The 12,500-nt window shown below is 47.2% G+C and overlaps 1 protein-coding gene across 4 annotated transcripts in view; it reads left to right on the top strand.

Moving 5' to 3' along the window:
* The window catches only part of LOC132136712 (transient receptor potential cation channel subfamily M member 7-like), a 41,289-nt gene that overhangs the window by 24,688 nt on the left and 4,101 nt on the right, over window positions 1-12,500 (top strand). The window contains exons 13-37 of one of the 4 annotated variants that reach the window (XM_059547298.1): window positions 102-155; window positions 237-377; window positions 654-770; window positions 854-1,134; window positions 1,360-1,588; window positions 1,677-1,826; window positions 1,913-2,056; window positions 4,016-4,144; window positions 4,669-4,920; window positions 4,994-5,168; window positions 5,370-5,502; window positions 5,573-5,757; window positions 5,832-5,964; window positions 6,252-7,054; window positions 7,351-7,442; window positions 7,517-7,610; window positions 7,720-7,787; window positions 7,877-7,902; window positions 8,104-8,129; window positions 8,235-8,307; window positions 8,342-8,466; window positions 8,591-8,656; window positions 9,253-9,536; window positions 9,919-10,001; window positions 10,074-10,279. In XM_059547298.1, coding sequence (XP_059403281.1) covers window positions 102-155; window positions 237-377; window positions 654-770; window positions 854-1,134; window positions 1,360-1,588; window positions 1,677-1,826; window positions 1,913-2,056; window positions 4,016-4,144; window positions 4,669-4,920; window positions 4,994-5,168; window positions 5,370-5,502; window positions 5,573-5,757; window positions 5,832-5,964; window positions 6,252-7,054; window positions 7,351-7,442; window positions 7,517-7,610; window positions 7,720-7,787; window positions 7,877-7,902; window positions 8,104-8,129; window positions 8,235-8,307; window positions 8,342-8,466; window positions 8,591-8,656; window positions 9,253-9,536; window positions 9,919-10,001; window positions 10,074-10,279 — 4,069 coding nt within the window. The remainder of the gene's footprint in view (window positions 1-101; window positions 156-236; window positions 378-653; window positions 771-853; window positions 1,135-1,359; window positions 1,589-1,676; window positions 1,827-1,912; window positions 2,057-4,015; window positions 4,145-4,668; window positions 4,921-4,993; window positions 5,169-5,369; window positions 5,503-5,572; window positions 5,758-5,831; window positions 5,965-6,251; window positions 7,055-7,350; window positions 7,443-7,516; window positions 7,611-7,719; window positions 7,788-7,876; window positions 7,903-8,103; window positions 8,130-8,234; window positions 8,308-8,341; window positions 8,467-8,590; window positions 8,657-9,252; window positions 9,537-9,918; window positions 10,002-10,073; window positions 10,280-12,500) is intronic. The other 3 variants (XM_059547299.1, XM_059547300.1, XM_059547301.1) reach the window with 3 other exon arrangements.

A 12,500-nucleotide genomic window follows, 5' to 3' on the forward strand; every position in this document is an offset into this window, starting at 1 on the left:
CACTCACTCACACACACACACACACACACACACACGTGCTGCTCTCTTATACTGGGTTTAAACTGATCTGATTGTAAATCTGAACATTTCTATTCTCTCAGAAACAAACTCAGACCAATCCGACGCTCTATCACCTGGTGAGGGACGTCAAACAGGTAACGCTCTTCAGCTGATCTACATGTGTCTGATGAGCGACTTCAGGCGTCTGAGTTTATTCCCTTGTGTTCTTCTGTCAGGGTAACCTCCCGCCCAACTATAAGATCACACTGATCGACGTGGGTCTGGTGATCGAGCTTCTGATGGGAGGAACGTACAGGTGCAACTACACACGCAAACGCTTCCGCATCATCTACAACAACCTGCACGGGAACAGCCGGGTAAACCAGCGCTAAACAGCGTTTGTACCAGCCCAAATGTGTGCTTGAAGATTTTGAGCTTTTAAGTTAATATTTCAGTCATTTAACAACACATTCGCATGTTCACAGTTATCTGGTGTCAGTTAATGGACACAATTTTTTTAAATACAAGTCTTTTCAGTGTTTTTTAATTTCTGCATTTAATGTTTATTATTATTTTTTAATTAATAGTTATATCAGAATGATAGATCTAATGCTTCTTCTGCCTGTGTGTGTGTGTGTGTGTTGTTCTGTCAGCGGTCAAGTCGACACACGACGGGCAGCACCCATGAGTCCTTCAGCATTCAGGCAGATAAAAAAGAGAAAACACGACACAATCACTTCATCAACACGGCGCAGCCCTACAAGCCCAGGGTAAGACGAGTGTGTGTGTGTGTGTGTGTCACTTGTGTTGCTGGATCTCGCACAGTATCTTGAATCATGCGGTTCCTCCTCAGCTGGAATCGGTCTCTGAGCAGCAGCAGAAGAAGAAGAGTAAGGAGGAGGTGGTGGACATCGATGACCCGGAGACGCGCAGGTTCCCGTACCCCTTCAACGAGCTGCTGGTGTGGGCCGTGCTGATGAAGCGGCAGAAGATGTCTCTGTTCTTCTGGCAGCACGGCGAGGAGTCCATGGCCAAAGCTCTGGTGGCCTGCAAGCTGCTGCGCTCCATGGGATACGAGGCCAAGAAGTGTGACGTGGTGGACGACACGTCCGAGGAGCTGAAGGAGTATTCCAAGTGAGTCTCCATCAGTCAGACTGAAACCAAAAACACCGCTGCATCAGGCAGATGCTTTTATCCAAAGGGACTTGTGTTATATTCTTGCTTTCCATAGTGTCTGAACCATCACTTTAACATCGCTTTTACCATAATCTATTCTTTGAGCTCCTCACAGGGTTATTATAGTTAACTGAAACTAAAATTAAAACCACAAAACTTGTGTGTGTGTGTGTGTGGGGTCAGTGAGTTCGGCACGCTGGCCGTGGATCTGCTGGAGCAGTCGTTCAGGCAGGACGAGACCATGGCCATGAAGCTGCTGACCTACGAGCTGAAGAACTGGAGTAACTCCACCTGTCTGAAGCTGGCCGTGTCGTCACGTCTCCGTCTGTTCGTGGCTCACACCTGCACACAGATGCTGCTCTCCGACATGTGGATGGGCCGCCTGAACATGCGCAAGAACTCCTGGTACAAGGTACAGCCGCCGCATGCACTTCTGCATCCATCCGTCCATCCATCCGTCGACTGACTGATGCTGTGTGTGTGTGTGTGTGTGTGTGCAGGTGATCCTGAGCATCCTGGTTCCTCCTGCCATCCTCCTGCTGGAGTACAAGACTAAAGCGGAGATGTCCCACATCCCTCAGTCGCAGGACGCTCATCAGAGCATGGAGGACAGCGAGCATAGCCTGCAGAAGCCTGACGACATCCCCATGGTGCGGATCACACATTAAACACACCTGAAGTGTTCTGGGTGTTCCTGCACACTGGCACAGATTGACTGAGTTTGTGTTTGTGTCAGGATGTGTTTAAGGAAGTCCGTCCCAATGAGAACGCCGATGTGAAGAGCGAGACGGAGGTGCACGTGCGCTCCCGCCGGTTACCCATCACACGCAAGTTCTACGCCTTCTACCACGCACCCATCGTCAAGTTCTGGTTCAACACGGTACGTGCGGCTCTTTTCTCATGCTGTGTGTGTGTGTGTGTGTGAAAGATTTCAGCACTTCAGGTGTTCTGGGCTGTTGTTCCCATGTGATAGTATCAGAGACACTCGTTCCTGCATAAACCCTCTGCGTTACACACAGATGAATATCACGGGACTAGTGGACAGTTTCACTAGTGACATTTCAGCCAGACCAGTGTGTGTATGATTGAGAGCGTGTGCGAACATGTGTGTCTGTGTGTGTGTTCTGAATCATTACCGTTCTCTGATCTCACCAGGGTTAAACGATTCTTCAGTAACCAGACACAGAAAATGCTGAATCTCAGAATTCAGTCATGAAAAATAAAGCTTACTGTATAAAGTTTCAGTTTCACAGAATTTGAATAGATCTTCAGTTCATCAGAGCTCTTCAATACAAAACCAATGATGGCAGAAATATATTGTTGTTGAATAGTAAAAAAGTACTACTCGGAGTAATAAGAATTTATTAAATTGATTAAAATTACAAATTAAACAAAAAAACATTAAAATCACTTAATTTGACAACAAAATGTAATTGTTGTTTTCATTATTAATAAGTTATTTTATAAATTAATTTTATTTCCACCTGTTTTTTATTAATTTGTATGAAATCAAACTAAAAATAAACTGATTTTAGCCCTGATTTAAATCCTGTGTGATGGAGTGATGGTGTTTGTGATGTGCTTGTGATGGTGTTTGATGGTGATTGTGATGTGTTTGATGGTGATTGTGATGTGTTTGATGGTGATTGTGATGTGTTTGATGGTGATTGTGATGGTGTTTGATGGTGATTGTGATGGTGTTTGATGGTGATTGTGATGTGTTTGATGGTGATTGTGATGGGTTTGATCGTGATTGTGATGGGTTTGTGATGGTGTTTGATGGTGATTGTGATGGGTTTGTGATGGTGTTTGAGATGGGTTTGTGATGGTGTTTGATGGTGATTGTGATGGGTTTGTGATGGTGATTGTGATGGGTTTGATGGTGATTGTGATGGGTTTGTGATGGTGTTTGATGGTGATTGTGACGGGTTTGTGATGGTGTTTGATGGTGATTGTGATGTGTTTGATGGTGATTGTGATGTGTTTGTGATGGTGTTTTAGGGCTGTGCAACAAATCGAATGCGATTTTCATGCACATCTCATCAGTAAAGATGCTCCTGTGATTAGAAGTATATCTCCAGCACGTGCGTTCAGATCAGGGTTGCCAGGTTTTCACAACAAATCCTTCCCAGTTGCTTCTCAAAACTAGTCCAAAACTAGCCCAATCGCGCTTCCAGAAGGTTCCCCGATAAAAAAAATTGCTTCCCGGGGGTTAAAATATATATTTTTTAGCAGGGTTGCCTTGGTAAAATTCGCATTTTAGGAGCTAAATATCACGTTATTTGTATTGGGGTCGCTTCGACCCGCGGACATGAAAAACAACCACAGACTTGGCACAGACAGTTTGTGTTGGTGTTGTGATTGTGATGGTGATTGTGTTGGTGTTTGATGGTGATTGTGATGTGTTTGTGATGGTGTTTGTATGGTGATGTGTTTGTGATGGTGATTGTGTTTGCGATGGTGATTGTGATTGTGTTCATGATGGTGATTGTAATGGTGTTTATGATGGTGATGGTGTTGGTGTTTGTGATGGTGTTCATGATGGTGATGGTGTTGGTGTTTATGATGGTGATGGTGTTGGTGATGGTCATTGTGATGGTGATTGTGATGTGATGGTGTTGGTGATGTTGATGGTGTTCATGATGGTGATTGTGATGGTGATGGTGTTTATGATGGTGTTGGTGTTTATGATGGTGATTGTGATGGTGATTGGTCACTGGTTTAGTACGAGTGTCTAATAGCTCTATCGCAGGTGTGTGTGAGATCATAAGGAGATCTGAGCTCCTTATGAAGGTTTTAGAGAGATGTCATGTCTAATGGAGTGTTCTGTGTGTTCTAGCTCTTCTACATCGGCTTCCTGATGCTGTATTCATACGTGGTGTTGGTGAAGATGGAGTCGTTTCCGTCTCCTCAGGAATGGGTCGTCATTATTTGCATCTTCACGCTGGGGGTGGAGAAGATTCGAGAGGTGTGTGTGTGTTCAGATGTTTTGGTTACACTTTATTTCGATAGTCCACCCTAGACATTCTACTGACTAGAAGTAACTTTGTGACTACATGTCAACAACATATCAACTAAATCTCAGAAATTAGCAAATATATGTCTACTAACTCTCAGAGAAGATTGTTAGGGTAGGTTTAGGGTTAGTGTTGGGGGGTAGGTTTAGGCTTAGTATAAGTTGACAAGTTGACAAAGAAAGTGTTAGAAGATATTAAGCAGACAGTCTACTAATACTCTACTAACTGCTAGTTGACATGTAGTTGCAAAGTTGCTTACTGCTAGTAGAAGGTCTAAAGTGGACTATCAAAATAAAGTATTACCGATGTTTTAATGAGCTATGTTAGAAACGTTACTTTTTAACACTCCAACTGAGCGTCTAACCCTGCCTCTCTAGTCATGTGACCGAAGCGTGGGTCGGGAGGTCACACACGTGTGTGTGTGTGTTGTGTGTACATGTGACGTGTGATCAGTACATGTGTGTTTCCTCTCTAGATGTTCATGTCTGAAGGAGGCAAAATCAGTCAGAAGATTAAAGTCTGGTTCGGCGACTACTTCAACGTTTCTGATTTCCTGGCCATCCTGATGTTCTTCGTGGGCTTCGGCCTGCGCTTCGGCTCGGGGAGCGTGTTCATCGCGGGCCGGATCGTGTACTGTCTGAACATCATCTTCTGGTACGTGCGGCTGCTGGATATCCTGGCGGTCAATCAGCAGGCCGGACCCTACGTCAAGATGATCGGGAAGATGGTGAGCAAGCGTTCAGAGCTGTGTTTGAGCCGCTCGTGTCCTCCAGCACTGATCTCGCTCTCTTCCTCCGCAGGTGGCCAACATGTTCTACATCGTGGTCATCATGGTCGTGGTGCTGCTGAGTTTTGGGGTTCCCCGGAAAGCCATTCTGTACCCAAACGAGGAACCCTCGTGGACTTTAGCCAAAGATGTAGTGTTCCAGCCCTACTGGATGATGTACGGTGAAGTCTACGCCTACGAGATCGACGGTAAACATCTGCATTATTCAGAAGAGAACAGGTTCATAGCAAAGCACTATCCTGCAGAGAATCAGAAAACATCAGGCTCACGTTTGCATTTTCTTCTATCTCTGACCTTAAAATCAGGATTCGGCATCAAATATAACATATGAAGCAGTGTGAGAGATTAGCTCTTTCTGTGTAGTAATGATGATGTGGTGATGTTGTCAGTGTGTGCGAACTCGAGCGACCCGAACGTGAAGGATCTGTGCGGGCCCGGTGTGTGGCTGACGCAGCTGCTGCAGGCCGTCTATCTGTTCGTCCAGTACATCCTGATGGTCAACCTGCTCATCGCCTTCTTCAAGTGAGTGCTGCGCCGCCGGACGCTGTGTCTGTGACCCTCTTCACAGTAACTGACTGGCGTTTCTCCGCAGTAACGTCTACATGCAGGTGATGTCCATATCCAACCTGGTGTGGAAATACCAGCGCTATCACTTCATCATGGCGTACCACGACAAGCCCGTCCTGCCTCCGCCGCTGATTCTGCTCAGCCACGCCGCGTCTGTGCTGTCCTCCATCTGCAGGAAGAGGAAGAAGGACAGCAGCACCTACGGACCAAGTACTGTACCTCTCACTCACACCGTCGCTTCTGCTGGCGTCTGACAGCGCTCTGACCGTCCTGCTGTCTTTCAGAGCTCTTCCTGACTGAGGAGGACCAGAAGAAGCTGCACGACTTCGAGGAGCAGTGCGTGGAGACATACTTCCACGAGAAAGACGATCAGTTTCACTCTGGGAGTGAAGAGAGAATCAGACTCACGTCCGACAGGTACGACGATGAACCACATGCATCAGGGTCCACAACACAAGAAAAGCCTCTTTAGTGTGTGTTCACCTGTAGCAGCATTTCATCATCATCAATGAAATGACCTTGTGTGGTCAAAGTGAACACTCACGGCCAATCAGACACATTTATAGCATATAAAGTTAAAAAGCCTCTGGAACTGTGATTATTTTCTGTAAAGCTGTCTGTAAATCTGTAAAGCTAAAAGTTTGGAACAGTATGAATGTACTATATAAAAGAGAAATGATTCTTTACCTGTGTTTGTTTTTTAGGGTGGAGACAATGTGTGTGCAGCTGAAGGAGGTCGGAAACAAGGTGAACTTCATCAAGCGCTCTTTGCACACGCTGGATTCTCAGATCGGACACCTGCAGGACCTGTCTGCGCTCACGGTGGACACACTGAAGGCGCTGACCGCGCAGCGAGCGTCCGAGGCTAGCAAAGTGCACAACCAGATCACACGCGAGCTCAGCGTCTCCAAGAACCTGGGGCCTGACGTGACGGGGCACTCGAAGTCCAGCGCTCTGGTGCGGTGCAGCGTGGGATTCCTGCCTCCGGCCGCCAGCATAGCAGAGTCTCTGTTCGGGGGCGGAGCCGAGGAGCGGCAGGGGGCGGAGCTTCCTCCCAGCCTCCAGAGACGGCCTGCGTTCACAGCCTCGGCTGGATCCTGTGAGGTCATCTCACCACAGCTGCGGCGCCGCGGACGCTCCGTGCAGCAGGACACGTGTCCCAGCAGCCCCGCCAGCACCCCGCCGCAGACACACACGGAGCCGGCGCACGTCACAGTGGAGTTCGGGGCCTTCGTGGGTGAGTATGAGGAGGAAGAGGAGGTTGTTTATGAGAGGAGTGATGGAGGACCCCCAGGGGTGTTCGTGAGTGAGCCTGAGTGTGAGGGATACGTCAATCACGCCTTCGCTGATGATGAAGACACTAGACCCGCCCCCGACCCACCCGACAGAAACACGCCCCTCCCAGGCCTCCCTCTGACCCCTGAGCACCGGCCCCGGGGCCCGCAGCGCTTCGGGAGAGACGGCCGCTGCAAACGTGCACTGAACAGACTCCGAGAGAGACACGGAGGTTTGGCTTCGGTCCACTGCTGGGAATCAGGGAACCCTAACGGTGACCCTTGACCCTCACCCCGTCTGCATGCCCCTGTGTGTGTTAGAGACGGGTGACCTCTGACCTCTGGCGGTGGTTTCATCTCAAACTAAATGTCCCTCGGGAGTGAACGAAGTGTTGTTGTGTCTAACCCGGGCTGGTGCTGGTTAGGGTCAGGGTTATTAAACTGATCATTTAACACGGTGACTCTAATCAACTGTGCCTTAACAAATGCGCTTCGGTCTCTGGACTCATTCTCCCGTTTTCCTCCAAAGGTCACAAGGATGATCCTGAGGGTCAGAGGTCGTTTCCTAAAGAGGGTGCTGTCAGCCGTCAGTCGAGTCCCTCCAGAAAGGCTCGAGACGTGGTGAGTGTATGTTAAAGATGTGGTGAGTGTCTCCAGTGCGGCTCGATCCAGACGTGTGTGTTGCGTGTCTGCAGGCGGCCGCGGCGCTGGGTCACATGCGGATGGTGAACTCGTATGCCGGCTTCACCGAGCTCGACAGAAACCCTTCAGTCCTGCATCCAGAGTCCAGTGAGTGTGAGGAGGAACGCCACCTGCTGGCGGCTGGGTGCAGTTACACACCTCTCTCTTGATTTAGGCATGTTAAAGCAGCGTCTCGTCTCTTTATCTGTGTGTGCAGCGCTCGGGAAGCAGCAGAGCACACGCGTGTCGTTGGAGGACGTCTCGTGTTATGAGGATCCGCTGCTGGTCAGTCGAACACACAACGACACACGAGTGTTTAAGAGAAACCACACACACACACACACACACTGTAACTCTCTGTCTTTCATTCTCAGGGGAAATCATCTCAGTCCAGCAAACCGTGAGTAACTGATGCATAAATGTATATCGAGTGTTTTGAACAGTTTCTGTGAGAGTTAATTTTGGGTTAAGAGACAGACAAGTAAATATTGTTAACCTGATGAAGCATACTGATGTGGTCAAACAGACGTGTGTGTGTGTGTGTGTGTGTGTGTGTGAGATGTATTTCTGAGTGATTGTTGTTTGTTTCTCTGGTGTTCAGGAGTCCAGGAGAAGACATCTCAAACAGTGAGTGTTTTATCACATCTGATGAACATCTGATCCACAAACATCACAACAGCTGAACTGACCCTGCTCTACTCTGACCTGTGTGTGTGTGTGTGTGTGTTTCAGCTGCAGTGGGGCTGTACGGTGCTCGTCACACACACCTGTCTGTGCGGAAGGACTGTAAGTCTGACCTCTGCTGGTCTCTCAGTACTACACTACACTGATAGCATTAGGGCCGTGGTAATACCGTGGTATTTTGTGTTGTTCTGCTCATTCTTTGCTCTGTGTGTGTGTGTGTGTGTGTGTGGAGCAGCGATCAGTTCTCCGTTCAAGCCCATGGACAGTTATCAGTATTCAGGTCAGTGTTTCTGTCATTCATCCAATGAAAGCTAAAGGTTTCCTGATTTCCTCGCTGAGTGTGTGGTGTAGCTGCTCCTGTGACGTGTACTGACATCAGCCCTGTGTGTGTGTGTGTGTGTTAGCGGTGGAGCGTAATAACCTGATGCGGTTGTCTCAGAGTATTCCATTCACCCCAGTGCCCCCCCGAGGTAAGACCCTCCGGTCTCTCTGTCTCTGTCCCATCATGCTTTGCTGTTCGTTTCATGTAGTTCTGGGCGGCGTGAAGACTGAATGTGTGCATCACAGTAAATCTACAGGAAAGGAAAGGAAAACATTGACAGATATCTGTTCTTGTTTTAATCATAACCTCATTAGGATCAGTTTGTCAGAAAACAAGACTTCATGTTTAGAAGTTTGTTCTGGAAAACAAGACAGAAATACTGAGGAAGAGATACATTTTTTGCAGTTTATGCATGTTTAATGACGAGACTTTCTGCTCTGATTTAAGATATTTGAGACCTGAATTTGTGACGAGCGAATGAAGACGGTCAGATCTTCATCACATGACACCAATCCAAATTCAGCTGCTCTAAAAAGACAACAGTGTCAACATTCAGCTCAGTTTGCTTCGAGTCTTTAGTTTTGAGCTATGAATCTGTTTTTTCACTGATGTCTGCTCTTCCTCGTGCTGCAGAAGTGTGATGTGCGTGATGTTGGCGTCGCCCAGTCCTGCGGTGTGTAGCGTGTGATCGTGACGCCGCTGGTGTGTTTCAGCGTGACGTTCAGGTGTTTGTGTGTGGTGCAGGTGAACCGGTGACCGTGTACCGTCTGGAGGAGAGTTCTCCCAACAGCATCAATAACAGCATGTCGTCGTGGGCTCAGCGTGGTCTCTGTGCTAAGATCGAGTTCCTCAGTAAGGAGGAGATGGGTGGAGGCCTGCGGCGGGCGCTGAAGGTGCTCTGCACCTGGTCCGAGTACGACATCCTCAAGCCTGGACACCTGTACATCGTCAAGTCCTTCCTGCCCGAGGTGGTCAACACCTGGCAGAGCATCTACAGAGAGGACACCGTCCTGCACCTCTGTCTCAGGGTACGAGAATCCTCATCACTGACCCAAACACACACTCACAGGAGTTCAGAACTACACGGCTCCGGTGCTAACGCATCTCTTCAACACATATTTCTGTAACAGAAAACAGAAATGAGCGTTACATGTGGAACTCTCTCTCAATCTTTCTCTATAACAGCTGCCAAGATGTGTGGATTATAGCGTTATATTCAGAACTACTCTACATTATGAGTTTTTATTGTAGTGGAATGTGATATAAATGTACATTATTACATGCTGAAATGCTTTAAAATGACTGATCTCACGTCTTGAACTCTTGAGTTAGTGCAGTGGTTGATTGACAGGTGAGTGGGCGGTCCTTCTGTGTGTGACTAATCGTGTGTTTGTGCTTCTCTTTGAACAGGAAATTCAGCAGCAGAGAGCAGCTCAGAAACTCACGTTTGCCTTCAATCAGATCAGACCCAAAACCATCCCATACTCCCCCAGGTACTGACACGCACACACACACACACACACACCCCTGAGGGTGTTGCTGAGACCGCAGTGTGTGTTCTGCAGGTTTCTGGAGGTCTTCCTGCTCTACTGTCACTCTGCCGGTCAGTGGTTTGCCATCGAGGAGTGCATCACTGGAGACTTCCGCAAGTTTAATAATAACAACGGGGATGAAATCGTCCCGACCAACCTTCTGGAGGAAACCATGCTGGCCTTCAGCCACTGGACGTATGAATACACTCGAGGAGAGCTGCTGGTGCTGGACCTGCAGGGTTTGTGTCTCGCTCAGATCTCTTCATCTACACTCCAGTAATCAGAGCTTTAACTAGAAACAGTCCCTATCCACTGCCTACACACACGAGTGAGAGCAGGACGTCTCTTAACCTTTCTCTATTTATGGTCTGAAAAGAATGAAGGCCATACAGAATTAGAACAGCACTAGGCTGCGTAAATGAGGCCTGGATACTGTGTAGAAACGCTTTACCATCACAGGTGTGTGTGTGTGTGTGTGTGTGTGTGTGTGTAAACTTGTGTTTGTTTCAGAGAGTGGAAGTGATGGCCTCTGTCTGTCTGTCTCTCTCTTTCACTCTCTCTCTCTCTCTCTCTCTCTCTCTCTCTCTCTCTCTCTCTCTCTCTCTCTCTCACAAGTCAAGTCAAGTCTCCTTTATTTATATAGCGCTTTAAACAAAATACATTGCGTCAAAGCAACTGAACAACATTCATTAGGAAAACAGTGTGTCAATAATGCAGAATGATAGTTAAAGGCAGTTCATCATTGAATTCAGTGATGTCATCTCTGTTCAGTTAAATAGTGTCTGTGCATTTATTTGCAATCAAGTCAACGATATCGCTGTAGATGAAGTGTCCCCAACTAAGCAAGCCAGAGGCGACAGCGGCAAGGAACCGAAACTCCATCGGTGACAGAATGGAGAGAAAAACCTTGGGAGAAACCAGGCTCAGTTGGGGGGCCAGTTCTCCTCTGACCAGACGAAACCAGTAGTTCAATTCCAGACTGCAGCAAAGTCAGATTGTGCAGAAGAATCATCTGTTTCCTGTGGTCTTGTCCTGGTGCTCCTCTGAGACAAGGTCTTTACAGGGGATCTGTATCTGGGGCTCTAGTTGTCCTGGTCTCCGCTCTCTTTCAGGGATGTAGAGGTCCTTTCTAGGTGCTGATCCAGCATCTGGTCTGGATACGTACTGGATCCGGGTGACTGCAGTGACCCTCTGATCTGGACACAGACTGGATCTGGTGGCTACGGTGACCTCGGAACAAGAGAGAAACAGACAAATATTAGCGTAGATGCCATTCTTCTAATGATGTAGCAAGTACATCGGGTGTTATGGGAAGTGTTTCCGGTTCCGGTTTACCTAATTAATGCAGCCTAAAAATCCTTTAACAGATTTGGATAATAAAACCATATTAGTATGTTATGTGTAAGCCAGGTTAAAGAGATGGGTCTTTAATCTAGATTTAAACTGCAAGAGTGTGTCTGCCTCCCGAACAATGTTAGGTAGGTTATTCCAGAGTTTAGGCGCCAAATAGGAAAAGGATCTGCCGTCTGCAGTTGATTTTGATATTCTAGGTATTATCAAATTGCCTGAGTTTTGAGAACGTAGCGGACGTAGAGGATTATAATGTAAAAGGAGCTCATTCAAATACTGAGGTGCTAAACCATTCAGGGCTTTATAAGTAATAAGCAATATTTTAAAATCTATGCGATGCTTGATAGGGAGCCAGTGCAGTGTTGACAGGACCGGGCTAATATGGTCATACTTCCTGGTTCTAGTAAGAACTCTTGCTGCTGCATTTTGGACTAGCTGTAGTTTGTTTACTAAGCGTGCAGAACAACCACCCAATAAAGCATTACAATAATCTAACCTTGAGGTCATAAATGCATGGATTAACATTTCTGCATTTGACATTGAGAGCATAGGCCGTAATTTAGATATATTTTTGAGATGGAAAAATGCAGTTTTACAAATGCTAGAAACGTGGCTTTCTAAGGAAAGATTGCGATCAAATAGCACACCTAGGTTCCTAACTGATGACGAAGAATTGACAGAGCAACCATCAAGTCTTAGACAGTGTTCTAGGTTATTATATAATTAACACCTGTTTTTTCAGAATTTAGCAGAATTTCTCTGTCTGTCTCACTCACTCTCTCTCTCACTCACTCTCTCATACTCTCTCTCTCACTCTCTCTCTCTCTCTCTCTCTCACTCACTCAATCTCTCACTCTCTCAATCTCTCTCACTCTCTCTCTCACTCACTCACTCTCTCAATCTCTCTCTCTCTCTCTGTCTCTCTCACTCTCTCTCTCTCTCACTCACTCACTCTCTCAATCTCTCTCTCTCTCTCTCTCTCTCACTCACTCTCTCTCTCTCTCTCTCACTCTCTCACTCACTCACTCTCTCAATCTCTCTCTCTCACTCTCTCTCTCTCACTCTCTCTCTCTCTCAATCTCTCTCTCTCTCTCTCAATCTCTCTCACTC

The sequence above is a fragment of the Carassius carassius genome, unplaced genomic scaffold, assembly GCF_963082965.1.
Source record: "Carassius carassius unplaced genomic scaffold, fCarCar2.1 SCAFFOLD_65, whole genome shotgun sequence".
Lineage (NCBI taxonomy): Eukaryota > Metazoa > Chordata > Actinopteri > Cypriniformes > Cyprinidae > Carassius > Carassius carassius.